The 19,502-nt window shown below is 41.7% G+C and overlaps 1 protein-coding gene across 1 annotated transcript; it reads left to right on the forward strand.

Annotated features, from left to right (window-relative positions):
* The first annotated feature begins 1,257 nt into the window (after window positions 1-1,257).
* LOC149286001 (pleckstrin homology domain-containing family A member 3-like) lies at window positions 1,258-18,370 on the forward strand. The gene is made up of 8 exons (XM_089494685.1): window positions 1,258-1,297; window positions 3,602-3,718; window positions 4,378-4,533; window positions 7,613-7,749; window positions 8,957-9,121; window positions 16,064-16,107; window positions 17,767-17,873; window positions 18,258-18,370. Exons 1-8 carry the CDS (start codon window positions 1,258-1,260, stop codon window positions 18,368-18,370), a joined length of 879 nt encoding a protein of 292 aa, XP_089350811.1.
* The last annotated feature ends 1,132 nt before the right edge of the window (window positions 18,371-19,502 follow it).

Below are 19,502 nucleotides of genomic sequence, written 5' to 3' on the forward strand. Positions count from 1 at the left end.
TTTCAAATATGGTGGTGCCCTAAGCTTAGCCACTGCTGCAGAAGTGCCTCAATATAGAGGCATTCAGCAACACAAAAAAGTCAGAGTCCCTGTTCAATCACTCATAGGAGAACTCAAAAACGGTCCATTCAAATAAAAAGACTGAAAAGCCTGATACAGGTACTGCAGCCAACCATGGAGGTCAATGGAGCCCAGCTCACTTATCACTATGTGATCAGTAAAATAGTATTAAAAAATCCACATTTAAAAATACTTATATATATATATTTTATGAGCAAGTCTTAAAATTGTCACTGTATCATCCCACAAATTGGTATTTCTAAACTCAGGACAAATATTAGAATCCATTTAGCAGTTTTTTTTTGATTAGCCTATGTAGATGAGTAAAATATTGTTCACCTAAATGTCAGAAAAAGTGCTTTTTTTTCAATGTTTCACCATCTTTTATAATTTCTTTAATAGTAAATTACATGATATGATCAAAATAATGGTATATATTAGGAAAGCCCTTCTTGTCCTAAAAAACAATATATAACTTGTGCGGATTTGGTAAATGGGAGAGGACAGCTAAACAGGAGCACCGGAGAAATGTTAAAACAGCCATTGTCACAAAAGTAACAAAATGAAAAAAAGACAGTCTGGTCTTTAAAGGGTTAATAGCTGTTTATGTAAATCACTTTCCCCTTTTTTCTTTTTGTTCAGTGCTGTAGAATATTATGATTCATCCGATATTACATTCATTCACCAGACATTCAGCACTCCTATCAAAGAAGACAGCGATTTAGGTCCTGAAGAGGGACTGTCAATACTGTTCAGGGGAATTTAGGAGGTCTGAGAGTCCGCAGCTCCCGCAGAGCTTCTTGAGACAGAATGCGACCGGTTACCAAGAGGCTTTAGGAAGTTCTCTAGAAGCGAGTGGCGTGTTAATGCTACAACACCGGGAAATAACGACAGCCGCCACCCCCGCACCAAGCACGAATGACCTCTCCCTCCCCCAGGAAGTGAATGAAGCGTTAGCCGGCTGAATGCAGAGTGAACGGGAAGTGGCTGCGGGAGGAGGCGATTGCAGCGTTTGGCCGTGCGGATGGGGAGACGGAGGACAGTGCCCGTGGTGGGTGCACGAGCATCCCGCGGTACCGTCACGTGCCGCGGTCGGCCTGTCCGCCGCCTCCCGGCCTCGGGAGTGTAGAGCGCCGCGTGCCTGAGGACACAGCTAGAGAAGAGGATGCGAATACAGACCCCGGACTCAGGCCAGCTATGGAAGGGGTTCTCTTCAAATGGACCAATTATATCACTGGTACGGTGCATGCAACATGGCCGTCTATAAACATATAGTTATGTTACCGTTAGCGTAATAATATCCCACGGGCAATATAGAGATGCTATGCTATACAGAGCGTTATATGTAGTGTGCAGTCACCATAGTAACCAGAGAGACGTTCTAGCTGACTGCACAACTTTAGGTGTTCTTTACACATTTGAGATGAAGTTCACTCCGTGGGAATATCTTGTGTTTTATTATAATTTATGGAATTAAGAAACGTCCAGCAAATATCTGAATGTGTCCGTAACGATACTCAGTGCAACTATGTATTTATGTAATGATTGCGGACAGCCAATGGCCTTCTCCGCATCATACGTGTAATTATTGCAAATAAATGCAATTATACATTGGTATACTGTTGGTTCAGTGATTACAGGAATAAAGCTTTTTGTATGGGTAGGTTTAGAGGAAATAAGACAAAAATTGGTTGCCTGGGGTAACATGCCAAGCGTAGTGTTACGTGTTACACACCCAGAGTAGTTACAGTTTGCCCCCCAGACACAGTTATTGTTTAGTGCAGTTATTGGGCTCATACAATGAATAGTACAATGAATACACCTTGTAGGAAGATCTTTGGTTCCTGGGAGCTGTCAGCTTCCTCCTGAATAAAAGGAAGGAGCTTCTTATTTGTACAAATATAGAGATCTGTTGAAGCTTCTTCCACTGCTTGTTGGGTGTTTGTAGCTCGTACATCATCGATGGTCCTAGATGTTGAGTATTCCCACCAGCTGAAGTCCTGTGGACTGCTACAGCAATGCACCGGTATCTTTAACCAGGTTATCCAACATGAAATTAACTAATATATGAATGACACCAGTGAGTGTCGCCTGGACCTTCTTAGCTTGTATTTGTTTGTGTTGTCTGTTATATGGAAGCATGGGCGCTTAACATATGGAATAAATTGTTTTAAACTTTTCTTTTTTTATTTGTTTGGGGTGAATGTCCCGAACTCTCCTCCTTTTAGTGTCATAGAACTCAAATGGTTAGGTTTCGTTGAAAATGTGTGTCTTACAGAATTATGTTGAGTACGTCACATGCAGTTATCATCCGTCAAATTGGCAACATTGTGTATGTTGTAACCCTGTTTATGTAAAACTGACTATTACAAAACATTGTTTTCATTAAGCGCCCTGTCGGGCTGATCATACGTTGTAGAGTAACACCCGACGTGCCTGTTTAGTAAATAGTTTTTACCTTCACAATTCTTTCTGTGTCAAAAAACAGAAACAGCCATATGTAATAACGGAAGAGGGAGAAAAAGGTGATATGATTGATTTACTGATTTGCATGGATTTAACAAAAAAACCAAAACTATTATTATTATTTGTTTTATATAGTGCTATCATATTCTGTAGTGCTGTACAGTGGGTAAAGAGGACATAAGTAGTATATAGCAATTTGACTTACAGAAACAACAGATAAGGAGGGCTCAAACTAGCTTACGATCCATCTAAATTCTTGAATGGCATAACATTCTTTCTGTTTGCTTCCAATTAGTTTTCAAAGTGTAATTTGCTTTGATAGATTTCCCTTTAACACTACAAGTAGACATCCCATTTTAACTTCATAAAGAACCAGGAGAGCATTTAATCTGGTATTTGTTAAAGGTATTATAGGATTTACTAAACCCTTAACAACAGGTGCTATGGCATGATTAGGCATGTCCCAGATATCACCTAAACAAAGAATGCGTATCCAAATACTTTGTGAGAATCCTCCCATGCATTTGAATAGGGGGACCACACAGCTATCATATCTATTAAAGTGCGTATAATGGCTGGAATGTCCCTTTAATGAATTTTGCACTTTTACCCACTTATAATTAGGTAAAATCTGAAGCCAACAAAACCAGAATTTTAACGGTACTGCGATCATATTAATATACCTTTTTGTGATTTATATATGTGTGGGGATTTCAAGGATTTGCCCTAAGAGCAGCAAGACCTGTTTATCATGGCTTAGTAGTTTTGTACCTGTGTGTGTGTGTGTGTGTGTGTGTACATATATCTCCCCCCACACAGAAAAATTTACATATGATATAAATGTACACACAGCTATATGTATCAGCAAAGGTATGAAAACGCACCCTCTTGTTTCCCTTCTTATCTAATCTGTACAATGTATTCTAGGTTTCTTTCCTGCCTATTTATAAAGCAATAGGCCCTTTATTCTATTTTTGGGGTTCTTATTCATTTATTTGAAAAGCCTGTTCCTCTTAAACACGTGGTATGCTTTTCTCATACATCAGCACCTTTATAAGCACTTTTCATTTTTTAGGTTGGCAACCTCGGTGGTTTGTTTTAGACAACGGTATTCTGTCTTACTATGATTCCCAAGATGATGTTTGCAAGGGAAGCAAAGGAAGCATTAAGATGGCAGTCTGTGAAATCAAAGGTACGTGGGGGGAGATCTGTGATCCCCTCTGGAACAATGTGCGCATGTTTTCTGGGGTAAAAATTTGAAAGTATGGTAAACTGAAAAGCCAAGATACATTTTTATTTTCAGGTATTTTAATGAATTCTTGTCTAGGTGACACATGAATTTCTTAAAGGAGCACCCAGCCCTATTTTGATGGTAAGTGCACATTGGAGTCTTATGATAGCATGGACTCCAGTGCCATTTCCTTCATGCAAATCCGCGCAGGCATTCTTTAGTTACTGAAGTTAGAACTGCTCAGCAGCTGTATCTTCTGAAAACAAGGGTCATACCAAGTTCTTGCACAGGCTTAGTCTTCCAAATGTAGAGGGATTTAGTTAAAATATCTTATATTTTGGTGAGAATTGTGTCGTGCAATGCAGGGATAGTGAGTGACGGTTGATGATGGAATCACTGCATGCAAGCAGTCGGTGCCAGTGGTTCCCGTACGCAATATAATACTAGCGTTCAAGTAGATATGGCAGTATAAAAATAACTGCGTTATTTAACAGCATCAGTATCTATATATACCTTGTCTCTGTAACAAATGTGAGTATTGTCTGTTAGATGCATGGAGTTCCTGGGGGATAACCTGAGAAATAAAATGACCCCTGTGCTGTAACAGTATTTCTTTTCAGTTCATTCAACAGACAACACACGGATGGAGCTCATTATCCCAGGGGAGCAGCACTTTTACCTGAAAGCCGTCAGTGCTGCTGAGAGACAAAGATGGCTAGTTGCATTAGGAAGTTCTAAAGCTTGTCTTACGGACAACAGGACAAAGAAAGAAAAAGGTATATTTTTACTCCACTGAAGGGGTGATATTTAACCCCTTCAGGACCGGGATTTTGATACTAACGTGTCGCTAAAGGACCGGAGCCGTTTTTGTGTTTTTGCCATGTCTTTCTTCAACTGTAATTTCTCTCTTATCAATTGGTGCACTCACACAAATCATATATTGTTTTTTTCAGCACAAGTAGGGCTTTCATTTGAAACCATAGTAAGCTGGGTAGTACATTGTTTTGTTTGAAAAAAACTGGAAAAAGTGGGGAAAAAATGAAAAAAACGCATTTTTTTACAGTTTTGTATACATACAAATTGTACACACATTGAACCAATGGGAAAAAAATATCCCAAATATATTCATTAACTTGTCCTGATTTGGAAACCACCCAACATGGCCAGGATTTTTATCTATTTTGACCAGTATAGGGCAAATATTGCAAGGCATGCATCACGTTTTTGAAATGTAATTTTTTTCAAATTTGGCATGGTAGTCTAATAACTGCAATAGTTATCGCAGATACTGATTACCCCCCCAAAATTATATGTTTATGAACAGTAGATAAGTCAAGGTGTACAACTAGGGTCATTTTGACACTTTTCAAACAGGGATTTTATCGCCAATTGCTGCCAAATTTTGAGGTATTTTTATATTTTTTTGGTTTTTTTTGCATATGTTGCAATGTTGCTTTAGATTTCATATTATATTTTGTATAGAATATGTGCAACTGCAGAACAAAACACCATATTGTGTTCACCAACATCCCCCGGTTCCAACAAGGCCTCACATGCATGGTTCATGCATTTTTTGAGGAAGCTATGAGGGCAAAACTGGAATATGCGCATTTTCGTTTTCACATTTGGAATTTTCAGAAATTGGTTTCCTGGGCCCATATCCCATTTGGGACATTTTGGAAGCCCCCTGCTGTAAATTACCCCATAAAAGTATATATTTATGAACAGTAGACAAGTCAAGGTGTTCAACTAGGGTAGTTTTGACAGTTTTCAGCTAGCCTTTTCTTCACTGATGTCTGCCAAATTCACGGAAAATTTATTTTATTGCGTTTTTAACGCATACATTTCAATGTTGCAATTTATTTCTTGCACAGCATATGTGTAACACTGGAAAAAAAACACCACATTTTGTTCACCAACACCCCCCGGTTCCAACAAGGCCTCACATGCATGGTTCATGTATTTTTTGAGGAAGCTATGAGGGCAAAACTGGAACATGTGCATTTACATTTTTTTTAAATATTTTTTTCATCAGATTACTTGTAAGTGACAGGTTTAGGCCGCTGACATCAATCAGGGAGACCGATCAATAATCAGCGACTTAAAATGTCACCGACAAGTGATCAGGTAATAATTATGATTTTTTCATTTATTAATAATTTCTGTTTTTTCATAATTATCCTAGATGACCCCTCTCTCTTTGTAGAGCAGGGTCATCCGTGGGCTGCCATAATGATCCGATCACTCCTATTGGCCAGGAGCGATCTGATCAGCCCAGCATTTGACCTGGAAGCACCCTGGACTTTCAGGTCAGTGCTGTTATTTTTTTTTTAATGATTATTATTATTTTATTAAATTTTTTTTTATTTATTATTTTTTTTTATTTTTTTTTTTAAATTATTATTATTTTTTACATTATTTTTTTAACTCTTTCAATGCTGATGCTCCATTGAAGCACAGCATTGATTGATATTTAGTCCCCACAAGCTTGTGGGGACTAATATTAACCCCTGCAATGCTGCGATGGGGGTCATACACAATCGCAGCATTGAAGGGGTTAATTGAGGAAGAGGGGGGGTAGGGGTTAACTGAGGAAGGGGGGGGTGGGGGGGGTCTGGTCTCCACACTCATGTGGAGACCACAGAACCCTGTCTCCCTGTCCCTGAAGCTGCCTCTGGCAGCTGGGACACAATCTCCAATAGACTGGAGATTGTAGGGGAGGAGTCTCTCTGATCAGTCCTACAGGACTGATCAGAGGACTTCTGGGGGCTCGTTTTTGCTGTTGCTGGTCTGCCTGGGCTTCCAGGCAGACCACCAGCAGCAGAACCCCCCAAAAAACGGGAATTAACCCCTTCAATGCCGCGATCATCGCGGCATTGAAGGGGTTAACGCTGCACTGACGCTCTCATGGAGCGATCAGGCAGCAGGGGGGTGTTGGGTCAGGTCCCCACACTTGTGTGGGGACCCATTCAACACCCCCCACCCTTCCCTGAAGCTGCCCGTGGCAGCTGAAACCGCGATTGCAGATTTTTCTGCAATCGCAGTTTCTGCCTAGAGAATCACTCCGTGGGAGTGATCGTGGGCTTGGGGGCGGGTTTAGAGAGGCTGTGCTGTCTGCCCAGGACTCCTGGGCAGACAGCAGCAGCAGCGCCCCCACGATCACCGCGATTGTGGTGATGTGGGGGCGTTTTTTGGAGGAGACGTACCTGGTTAACCAGGACTGTTAACCAGGAAGTACCAGGTACGTCCCGGTACTGAAGGGGTTAAATAGTAAATCCTTCCATCAGAAGCGGTACATGCTATTACAGTGAGGGAATTTATGTATGGGATAGGCACATAAAGCTATTCCGAAACTAAGGCAGGACCAAGGACTGATTAAGGTGCGAGTCTCTACATCAGGATAAAATGGGGAGATTAGATGGGCCGAATGTTTCTTGTCTGTCGTCACATTCTATGTTTCTGTTTAGTTTCATAATTGTATTATAATAGTATAGTAATATGTCACATAAGTTGTATCGATTGCTAGTTCCATTCTAAAACCCACACCCATGCAGTTTTGTCAGGAAAAGTTTAAGAAATAACTAGCATACCAATATTCCTCACCCTTTTCTGTTGAGCGCTCGCATATATACTGTATGATTTATGTGCATGTATTATCTGTTTTCTGTGTATCTTTCAAAAATTGCACTCTCGTTAACTTAGTCTTTTGAGCAAGCCAATTTTATTCACACAAGAATGTATATGTTTTAAGTCCCCAAATCATTAAAAATGATTATAAAATATTCTTTTCAGCTTGATAAACACATCTAAGATACACAACTGAATCATCTTCATTTTTATTTGTCAATATTCCAGAAATAAATGAAACTAACGAATCTCTGAAAACCAAAATGTCAGAACTCCGTCTGTATTGTGACTTGTTGGTACAGCAGGTTTATACCATTAAGGAATTTGTCAGTCAAGATGAGAATCGTTCCTGTCCAAGTGCTGAGGTACGTGTTCGCTTTGTCCGTACAATGCTGATCAGGAAGCAACAGATTAATGGACAAAACCATATTTATTTTAGCAGTTTGTGTGCATGGTGACGGTTCTTGCTGCATGACATAAACTGAAAACCATTTGTCTATGCTACTGCTTCTGCTGTGTCTGTATTGGAAAGTAAGGTTTAATCACACTTGCTTAGCTAGCCATAGTACAAACATAGGGTGTGAGAACCATACTGTCAGAGTACAACCAATAGTTAGAAGAGGTCTCTGTACAGCTTGTCTCCAGTTGGTCCCGGTTGGATGTCACTGAGATTTTTACACGTGTATTGTGGAAAACCAGTTTTGTTCAGCAAAGTATAAGTTCTTTTACGTAGAAGCAATTTTTACAGGAAGCCCACACATTTCTAAAGAAATGTCAAAAGGAAAAAATGACCAGATAGAAGCGTATGGAGAAAAGGGCTACTCTAAAACACATGGCAACACAAACCGACCTTGTTTGGAACACCAGCCATCAGGCACTTGCTGATCTTGATACAGAGACCTGTAATAAGCCACCAGTTCTGATTAAACAGTAGTCCGCTTCCAGGCTTGGATTAAAGTGAGTTCTTAGGTAAGCATTCTTCGGTAACAAAAAAAACCAAAAAAAAAACAACCTTACCTGTGGTCTGACGGTGGATGAAGCCAATCAGTGACAGGAGAGCGCTCCCACTGAGCGCCCCCCCTCCCCCCCATTTATGGAGCAAATGCGCCAGCTGGTTGGAGATGAGTATGGCACCTGCATGGAGATGTGTTTGGCCAAACATAGCTGGGGGTGTGTGGGAAAAGGGCAAATACACATGGGGAGGGGGGTTCTGCAGAATCCCTCATGCATTTGAAAAAAAGGGACACTACCCCAATTCAAGGGGGGCACCCAGTTATCATATACATTAAAGTAATTACTGGAGTGTCCCTTAACCAGGTTACTGCTGGAGTTTTACAGAATTACCCCAACAATAGTGGCTTTTAAATTCTCCATAATCATTACGGGTTGACACAAAGAACCAGCAGGCTAATTTGTGCCAAAATACAAATTGACTTTTTTTTTAGATGATACATGGCTTATATTAACATTTTTTATAAAAATGTAACAGCCTTATTGCAGAAATATTTGCTGTCTCCTTTTATTTTTCTTCTTTCTGAAATAATTTAACTAAGTTATTTAATTCATTTTTAGAGTATGAATGAAGCATCTTCTTTGCTCAGTGCAACCTGCAACACATTTATTACTACACTCGAAGAATGTGTCAAGATAGCAAATGCCAAATTTAAACCTGAAATGTTTCAGCTGCCCCCTCATGATTCCTTGACATCAGCTGTGTCTCCTTCTCCGGTCCAAATGGTATGGTTCAAATATTAGCGTTTTACTAAGCAGTTGGTTGTGAGGTTTTCTTGTATACCTATACTAATTAAATGTCTATTTTGTGACAGCAACCCTGAAGCTGTTTCAAAATTAAACCTTATGAATAGCCATGTGAAAAAAGTACACCCTATTTAATTATATGGTTTTACATATCAGGACATAACAATCATCTGTTTCTTAGGTCTAAAAATTACATATACATATTACACTGCCATGATTTATTCAACAAAAATAAAGCCAAAATGCAGAGGCTAAGTACACCCTGCTTCCATAGAAATTTAGATGCTAAGTAGCAGACAGATGCTGCTAGTCAAATGCACTTGATTAATTGATCATCAGCAAGTGTGAGCACCTCTATAAAAGCTGAAGTTTTAGCTGTTTGCTCGTCTGCAACATTCAGGTGTGTTTTAACACAATGCCAATGAGGAAAGACATCAGCAATGATCTTAGTGAAGCAATTGTTGCTGCCCATTAATCTGTGCAGGGTTATAAGGCCATTTCCAAACAATTTGAAGTCCATCATTCTATAGTGAGAGGTTATTCAAAAGTGATAAACATTCAATACAGTTGCCAATCTTCCCAGGAGTGAACATCCCAGGAAATTCACTCCTAGGTCAGCCCCTGCAATGCTTGGAGAAATTGCAGAAAACCCACGAATTACATCTCAGAATCTACAGTCCTCAGCATGGTAAATGCTAAAGTTTATGACGGTACGATTAGCAAAAGACCGAACAAGAAGGGTTGCCAGGAGAGCCTCTTCTCTAAAAAGAGCATGGCTTGTGTTTGTTCAGATTCAACTTTGCAATCCACTTCTGGAACAATAGACGGCCAAGACCAGTGCACAGCGTCATGTGTGGTGAAAACCAAACACAGCATATGAGCACAAACACCTCATACCCACTGCCAAGTACGATGGTGGAGTGGTGATGGTTTGGACTTGTCTTGCAGCCACATGACCGGGGAACCTTTCAGTCATTGAGTCAACCATGAACTCCTCTGTATACCAAAGTATTCTGGAGTCCAATGTGAGGCCATCTGTCCAACATCTTGGCCGAAATTGGGTTATGCAACAGGACAATGATCCCAAGCAAACCAGCAAATCTACAACAGAATGGCTGGCTGAAAAAGAAAAGAAGGTGTAGCAATGGCTCAATCAAAGTCCAGGGCTCAACCTGACTGAAATACTCTAGCGGGACATTTAGAGAGCTGTGCATAAAAAATTGCCTGCAAACCACAGTGAACTGAAGCAACTTTGTAAAGAAGAGTGGGCCACAATTCCGTCGCAACGATATGAGGGTCTGATAAAGTCATACAGAACACAATTACTTTGTTTTTGCTGCTAAAGGTGGTTCTACAAGCTATTGAATCATAAAGTGTGCTTAGATTTTCCACGCATGACTTCATTTTGGCTTTATTTTTGTTGAATAAATCATGACACGGTGTGATGTTTTTTCTGTTCTGCTTTAAATGTGAAATAAATAGCTGTTTTACATCATTTGTTTCTTCCCTGCTCATTAAAGGGGTAATCCCATGAAAAAATCTTTTCACATAAAGTGCACTTCAATATGTAGTATACCATTGAAGAAAAAACGGAAATTTTTTACTTACCGTAAATTCCTTTTTCCTTAGTCCAGTGGCAGTACAAGTGGGTAGTAATCTTACTCGCGACAAGTAGAACCTAAAAGTGAATAAACAGTTAAAATATCCGAAGCCCCTCCTCCTTACCCATAAAAACCGGCACCTCTCCAAAGATGGCAGTTAGTAACAAGACACACAGAAATGGATGCAAAGTAAAGTTTATTCTTAACGAAGGGAGGGAAATCTGTACTGCCACTGGACTAAGGAAAAAGGAATTTACGGTAAGTAAAAAATTTCCGTTTTTCCTGTCATCCAGTGGCAGTACAAGTGGGATGTAACAAGATCCCGGAGAAGGGGGGGGGAAATGCCTAGGAGACAACAGCTCGAAGCACCTTGCGCCCGAAATCCGCCGCAGAGGAGGAAAAGACGTCTAGCCGGTAATGTTGTATAAACGTATTGAACGAGGACCAGGAAGCCGCCTTGCAGATCTCTTCAGGAGAAGCCGAAGCCTTTTCAGCCCAAGAAACAGACATGGCTCTAGTGGAGTGAGCCCTAACGGGACCTTGAAGCAACTCGCCCTTGGCCTGGTAGGCCATACGAATGGTGTTAACAAGCCATCGAGAAATGGTAGCCTTTGAAGCCGCCTTACCAGCAGAATGACCAAAAAAATTGACAAAAAGGTGGTCGGTGGTGCGGAAGGATGAAGTACGCTTGAGATATATGTCCAAAGCCCTTTTAACATCCAATGAGTGCCATTTACATTCTTCCGGGGAGGAAGGAGACGGAAAAAACGAGGGAAGAACCAATGGTTGATTTGATACTCGCCCTGGAGATGACCTTTGGAAGAAACAAAGGTTTCAAATGCAACACGACCTTGTCCTGATGGAAAACAGTGAAATCCGCCGAAGACGAGAGGGCTTGAAGTTCCCCCACTCTCTTGGCTGAAGTAATCGCCACCAAAAAAATCGTCTTGAGGGAAAGGATCTTCAATGAAACTTCCTCCAATGGTTCGAAAGGAGCCGAACAAAGAGCCTGCAGGACGAGAGTAAGGTCCCAGGTAGGAAAAGGAGACCTTGACGGGGGACGCCGAATGGTCGCGGCTTTAAAGAAACGTCTTACTAGAAGGTGAGAGGCCAAGTCTGAAAGAAAAAAATGATTAAGTGCCGAGACCTGACCCTTTAAGGTAGAAACACTGAGACCTAAATCCAAACCATCTTGCAAGAACTGCAGAATAGAGCTGATATTCTGAGGGAAGACAGTCAAACCTCGAGCAGAGCACCACAGAAGAAATTTTTTCCAAATACGAAAATATATCCTGGATGTAGAGCGTCTCACAGAATTCAACAGAAGATCAGAAAGGTCACCGTCAACACCTTGGTTCCGCAGAATCATCCTTGCAAAAGCCAGGCCGTCAACCGAAACATCCGAAGGAGGTCTGGACGAAGCTCCCTGTTGTCCAACAAAGGCTCTGACGTCGGAAGTTCCCAGGATGCCAAGGTAAGTTGTCTGAGAAGGGCAAACCAACTTCGACTTGGCCAGTAAGGTATGATGGCCAAGACCCTGGCCCTGTCTGAGCAAATCTTTTGGAGAATTCTCGGGATCAAGGCTACCGGAGGAAATATGTAGGCCAAACGGAAATTCCATTGAATTGAAAGGCCGTCCAGGACCTGAGGAGAATCCAGCCTGTTGAGGGACGCAAAAACCGGCACTTTCCTGTTTTTTCTGGTAGCCATCAAGTCTATCTCCGGGAGGCCGAATCTTGCCACCAAGATGGAGAAGGTCTGCGCGGTCAGGGACCACTCCGCCTGAGACCACTTTGCCCGGCTGAGGTCGTCCGCAATAAGATTGTAGCAGCCTCTGATGTGGGTTGCCGAGATGTCCTGCAGATGTTGTTGGGACCACTTCATTAAAACAGAGCACAGAATCTGAAGCTTTCGTGTTCGCGTTCCTCCTTGCTTGTTTATGTAAGCCACTGTCGTAGCGTTGTCCGACTGGATTCTTACAAAACGACCCTCTACATGGGGCCTGAAAGCCATGAGGGCCAGAAGGACTGCCTTTAATTCCCTGTAATTTGAAGACTGATGAGAATCTTCCAGACCAAATTCCCTGCCTGAAGAGGCAACCTAAATGCGCCCCCCAGCCGATTCTGGAGGCATCCGTGGTTAGAGTTATCCAATGTCGGGGTTGGAACGAGAGACCCCCGGAAAGATGGGTTGATTTCTTCCACCAGTTCAGCTGAGATAGGACTTGGCGTGATATTGTGAAGATTGCGTCTAAGTCTTCTTCCCTTCTTGACCATTTGGAAAGGATCTGCCACTGTAAGGGACGCAGCTGAGACTTTGCCCAACGGACCGCAGGGATGGACGCTGTAAGAACACCCAGGACACTCATAGCCCTTCTGACAGAGCAGGTAGGATTCCTTTGAAGAAAGGAAATTTCCTGTCTTATCTTCCTGATCTTTGATTGCGGGAGGAAGATGCACTGGGAAACTGAGTCCACCATCAACCCCAGGAACTGGATCCTGGTGGAGGGAAGGAGATTGGATTTCTCCTTGTTGATGATCCAGCCATGTTGTTCTAGAAAATGAACCGTGGTGTCCAAGTCTGCCAGAAGTTTTTTTGTAGAGTTGGCCTTGATGAGCCAGTCGTCCAAGTATGGTATGATAGCGACACCCCGGAGTCTTAGGCTTGCCGTCAATGGGCACAGGATCTTGGTAAAAACTCTTGGAGCCGACGAAAGACCGAATGGGAGGGCTGTGAATTGAAAGTGATAAATTCTCTTGTTTACTCGAACCGAGAACCTGAGGAACTTTCTGGACGCGTCGGCCATAGGCACATGAAGATAGGCGTCTTTTAAATCCAGTGTAACCATAAAATCTCCTCTTTGCAGAATATGAGTGGCAGATTGGAGGTTCTCCATACGGAAATGTTGATAGCGTACACAACTGTTGACCCTCTTTAGATCCAAAACCGGACGGAATGAACCGTCCGGCTTTGGAACCAGAAAGAGACGAGAGTAGACACCCTGGAATCTGTGACGAACTGGGACCTTCTCTATGACTCCTTTCTGTAGCAGCGTGAGGCATGCTGAAAACAGGGCTACATTTTTGCTTTCCGCAGGATATGAGGAGATGAGAAAGTGGCTCAAAGGAGGTCGAAAAAACTTGATTTTGTATCCCTCCGCAATGATCTTCCGAATCCAAATATTTTGAGTGGTCTGCTCCCAGGCGTCTCTGAACCATAGCAATCTTCCTCCTACTTTGTCAGAACTTCCTCTTTTCTTGCTTACCAGGACGTTCTTGGAATTTCCTATCTCCGTAGGGACGACGAAAATTCTGAGAGCGGGAAGACTGGAAAGGTCTGGCATTCCGATAAGGGTATTTACGATTCCACTTGATCCTTCTATCTTGAGGGAGAGCTCGTTTGGTATCCGACATCTGTCTGATCAGGTCTTCTAGCGGAGCTCCAAACAGCTTTTTCCTCTCAAAAGGTAAATCACATAAAGAGGCCTTGGATGCCGAATCCGCTGTCCAGGATCGTAACCACAGGGCTCTTCGTGCCACTGAGGACAATCCCATAGTTCTGGCCGATAATTTAAGAGATTCATGAGATGAATCCAACAAAAAACTATTGGAGAGCTTTAACCTGTTAAGGAGTCTGGAAATCTCAGAATCTGAGTCATCGGAGAGACATTCTCCCAAGGCGTGAATCCAAATATTCTGGGCTCTAGCCACCGCCGCGCTGGCCACCGTTGCCTTACACTGCGAACCTGCAGCCTGAAATATGCGCCTGCGCGAAGTTTCTGCCCTTCTATCCATGGGGTCTTTAAGACCTGACACCCCTCCAATTGGAATGGTCGTCTTTTTGGAAAGTTGTGCAATTTGGAAGTCCACTTTAGGGGGATCATCCCATGTGTCTTCCCCTTGAAGTTTAAACAGTTGTCTGAACTGTTTTGAAATAAAGGCTCTTTTACCTGGGTGCTTCCATTCTCTTTCCATAAGTTCTGTTAATTTCGGAAGAACCGGAAAACCTTTAACCTTCTCTGAATCCTCCTCTAGTAACAGACGCGAAACCTCCTTAAAAAGCTTACGAAGCTCCTGAGGAGGGAAAAAAACCTCATCTTCTGAACTATTACTTGAAGTAGAAAGAGATGAGTGAGAGATTTCACCGGAGGAAAGGTCTGATCTAGATGATGATCTGGACCTCTTGCGTTTATGCGAACTTTCCTTCCTTTTCTCCTGGGAATGAGCAGCAGAAAGTTGAAAAGCTTCAAAGGTCTGGGCCAAATTCTCCTGGAACCAACCCAGGAAGGAATGCAAATCTTTTTGCTTTTCAGTAGCAAGTTGTTCCGCCGAGCATGAATTACACATTTTCTTACGACAACCATCCGGGAGAGGAGTAGCACACTCTGAACAAGCCACATGCTTGGATTTAGAAGTAGCTTTTCTGGGAGCCGGTGGCCTTTTATCTTTCTCCGGAATTTCTATAGGAACCGGACTAGACATCTGATAAAAGAAAACAGAGGTTAAAATTTTTATTTATTTTTTTTTTTTTATGAGGGCAGAGAAAGTATAGAGCCAAGATAAATAAAATCTTACCCTAAACTCCTCTGAACCGTGTGGGGGGGCTGGTGACACGGTAATCCTGTACTGGCAATGCTCCTGCAGTCAGACAGGAAAAAGCGCCTTTTATAGCATTCAAAAATGCCGCCCTCCGGAAGATCCGATTCGCGCATGCTCAGTAGCGCGATCGGATCTTCAGTGGAACGCAACGACACCCGGGCGTGCGTTCCACCGTAATGCGCATGCTCCCGCATCACAAATACAAAAGGATGCATAACAGTCATCTTCCGTAACGCGAACCGCTACGGAAGGAAAAGCCTCTCTCTGCTCACCACCCGGGGAGCAATCGGAGGAAGAGGAACCCCCAGGCAGCAACCCGTGCGCCTCACCAGCAAGTCCGTCCGGAACTGAAGATTCTACCGTCCGTCCCTGAAAGGGACAAGAAAAAAACTGCCATCTTTGGAGAGGTGCCGGTTTTTATGGGTAAGGAGGAGGGGCTTCGGATATTTTAACTGTTTATTCACTTTTAGGTTCTACTTGTCCCGAGTAAGATTACTACCCACTTGTACTGCCACTGGATGACAGGAAAATAGCTTATTTCATCTTATTAGACTAAATAAGCTTTACCTACAGTCATTGTTGTCGGTATATTTTAGGTAATTTTAATTTATGTCTGAAACTAGGGGTTGCCCTTAACTTATTTTCCAGTTACCAGCAAGGATACATTCTTTCAATTTCTCATTTTTGTGTTGTGAGCTTCTTTTTTTATCTTATTTTCTTAGATGAAGAGGTCCATGAGCCACCCAGGCACTTACCCGTCAGACAGGTAAGCAGGAGTGCATGTTTAGATTTTAATTGTTTTGCAAAAAATGTGTTACCAAAGAAAATGCATTTTATGGTGCTAAACTATCATCAAGCAGCTATTTTGTTCCAAAAAGAGCTATATGAATTCTATAGTATCCATTAATCAAAAATTATTTACAAAACCATTTGTGTTGGACAGAGACAGAGGGTTTTCTTATATATATATATATATATATATATACCGTATTTGCTCGATTATAAGACGAGGTTTTTTTCAGAGCAAATGCTCTGAAAAATACCCCTCGTCTTCTAATCGGGGTCGTCTTCTAATCAGACCTCAAATAGAGGTCTGATTATGAGACTAAGATCCAGATCCCCCGCACCGCTGCAGGGGACCTGGATCCTCCTGTCTCCCCCCCCCCCCACACACTTACCGGTGCTTCCTGGTGTATTGCCGGGGCAGCGGGTTGACGTCTACGCGATCCGCGTAGACAACGTTCGCTGCAGCCGGAAGGAGGTGTGGCTAGCAGCGGGGGTTGTCTGCGTCCGTCGCGGATACCTTCACCGGTGCGGGGAACTCGGATCTCTGACAGCCGGGGAAGGTATCCGCGACGGACGCAGACAAACCCCCGCTGCCAACTCCACCTCCTTCCGGCTGCAGCGGAAGGAGACGTCAACCCGCTGCCCCGGCAATACAGCAGGAAACTGGAAGCACCGGTAAGTGTGTGTGTGTGCGTGTGCGTTAAATGGGGGCATAGGACATTTCTGGAATGCCTTATACCCCTATATGCCACTCTGGCACTTAGGGGGTTAAAAGGCATATTATGGGGCAGAGTGGCATATAGGGAGGTATAAGGCATTTCAGGAGGCAGAGTGGCGTTAAAGGGGCATTTAATAGAGCACTCTGCCTCCTGAAATGCCTTATACCTCCCTATATGCCACTCTGCCCCATAATATGCCTTTTAACCCCCTAAATGCCAGAGTGGCATATAGGGGTATAAGGCATTTCTGGAGGCAGAGTGCTCTATACAATGCCTTTTAACTCCCTTAATGCCACTCTGCCTCCTGGAATGCCTTATTCCTCCCTATATGCCACTCTGCCCCATAATATGCATTTTAACCCCCTAAATGCCAGAATGGGATATAGGGGTATAAGGCATTTCTGGAGGCAGAGTGGCACATAGGGGGTCAAAAGGCATACCATGGGGCACAGTGGCATATAGAGGGTTAAAAGGCATATCATGGGCCACAGTGCCATATTGGTGTGGCAAGCATGGGGGCAGATGTGCGTAACTGGGGGACAGGTTGGAAAATACAAGGAAATAAAAACAAAAAAAAATATTTTTCTCAATCATAGCTTTTATTTAAAATTTTTTTTTAGATGAATTAACATTTACTGGTAAAACTTTTTTCCTTTAGGGTCGTCTTATATTCAGGCTTTTTCTTTTTTTCCTAAGTTAATATTCAGATTTTGGGGGGTCGTCTTATAATCAGGGTCGTCTTATAATCGAGCAAATACGGTGTGTATATATATATATATATATATATAATTAACATATTCTACAGCTCTTTTATAACTAATATTGATGGGTATTTTTATCATTAATTCCATATATTTTTATTGTTTTCATGGGTGATTTATCTTGCTCAGTATGATGACTGACCTTTCATGTATTTACAGGGCTAACCACTCCTTTAAGGAACCAAATTCTTACCATCGAGTGTCTCACAGGAGACAAAGTGCTTACTTGGATACAGAAACCTTTAATGACGTCGACGAGAGAGAGCGTAAGTTTAATTACTATTTAGCTTCTTAGTATTTTATCTCTCAGTGTTGACTGAATTCTTTAGACCTTTCTCTCCAAGATCTTTCATTACCATTAGCACAACAACATTCTATATGCAATATATATATATATATATATATATATATATATATATATATATATTATTTTTTTTTGCAATTGGTTTCACAGCAAGCCTGTCTCTGTGAAGCGTTTTTCCAGTGTGCTGCCCAACTGATCACTTTCTTGGTGTTCAGATAAAATAGTTCAGGGAATGGGCTAAAATCAAGCATTGATAATTATATTTCATAGATCTACTAATGAGAGAAAATATTCGCAAGTAAGGTCTGTTTATGTGTATACACTAATAAAATATGTGCTCCGCTAGGACCTATGCAGTGTCCAATATCCGGGATTAATGGGAATTTTCGTCCGACAAGCATTCTGGAAGAAAACCGAGCCAAGTCGAAGGAAGCAGCCGATTTTCACGTTTCTTTGTGAAATTTTTAAAGAAGTCTACATTTTGTAGAAGTACTGCTATGCAATGTCTGCTGGTGAAATGGTATAGTTGTTGAACCCTGAAAAAGATTTCACAGCACTTTATATAGTATTTTAACAGAAAACTTCAAAGTCAAGTTTAGCTTTCTACAGTTTATTTGGATGTTGTTTGATTGTGCGTCTTTGAAGAAACACCTTTTTAGTATGCAATTATTGGTGAAGGACTCTACCCCCAACCCCCCCCCTGCGCAATAAATTTAGTGGCTTTGTATTTATGCCTTTGGGGTCTGTGTAAAAATGTAAATTACACAGGCCACAAGGTTCATTTCCTCTTTTCCTCTATTGAAAATGACAGCTGTTTGTCATGAAATGTTTTCTGTATATAATGTACACAAGATTTTTTTTTTTGCTCCATTTTCAACTGTACACCTAGGAGAAATATTTTGTAATGTGAGACAATGGAATATTGTGTAGAGGCACCTTGGTAGTAAAAGATTAAATTATTCATACAAGAGGATGGGTTGAGCTTGTATAAAAGTTATGTGCGTTGTCATACTTGTTTTCTTTTGTGCATACTTTGATTATGATTCCCGTTAAATTCTTGTTGACAAAATAGGGAAAAAAAATCCAGTCGGCATTCTACTTTACTTTCTTCTGTGTCTGTAACTACTACATGTTTTACTTCAAGTGCAAGTCTTCTTACAGCAGTGGCAGGCAAAACACTCAACCTACAGTATGTTTGATTTATAATTATTTAATGCTGCACGATTATTGTTCATAGGAAGGGTGTGTGTGTGTGTGTGTGTGTGTGTGTATGTATGTATAAAAATTATATAATGTTTTGCTATTATGTTGCTCATTATGATGTTTAAACCTTTGAGTTATTAAATTATTAAATCTAAGTCATGAAATCAGTGTACATGGTGATACATTGATTTAAAGCAATGCTTCATTTTTAGGTGAAGTGCTTCATGCTCCAGGTAGCCTACTGTCTAACTTTCCCAGATATGTTCATTGGATGCGCAGCCCATGATATCTGACCATTAAGTGGGTTCTTCGCAAAGGGTGAAGTTGGCTAAAGACATCTAAGTTGTCTTGCAGAAACTGCACTAAGAAACGGACTGAAAGGTGAACA

Source organism: Sceloporus occidentalis, unplaced genomic scaffold (assembly GCF_023333645.1).
Source record: "Sceloporus occidentalis isolate IW3139 unplaced genomic scaffold, rSceOcc1.0.p SCAF_74, whole genome shotgun sequence".
Classification (NCBI taxonomy): Eukaryota; Metazoa; Chordata; class Lepidosauria; order Squamata; family Phrynosomatidae; genus Sceloporus; species Sceloporus occidentalis.

Coding starts and splice junctions, on each gene's coding strand:
- LOC149286001 (XM_089494685.1), top strand. CDS start 1,258: ATGGAAGGGGTTCTCTTCAAATGGACCAATTATATCACTG. Junction 3,719..4,377: donor GGCAGTCTGTGAAATCAAAG/GTACGTGGGGGG, acceptor ATTTCTTTTCAG/TTCATTCAACAGACAACACA. Junction 17,874..18,257: donor TGACGTCGACGAGAGAGAGC/GTAAGTTTAATT, acceptor GTGCTCCGCTAG/GACCTATGCAGTGTCCAATA.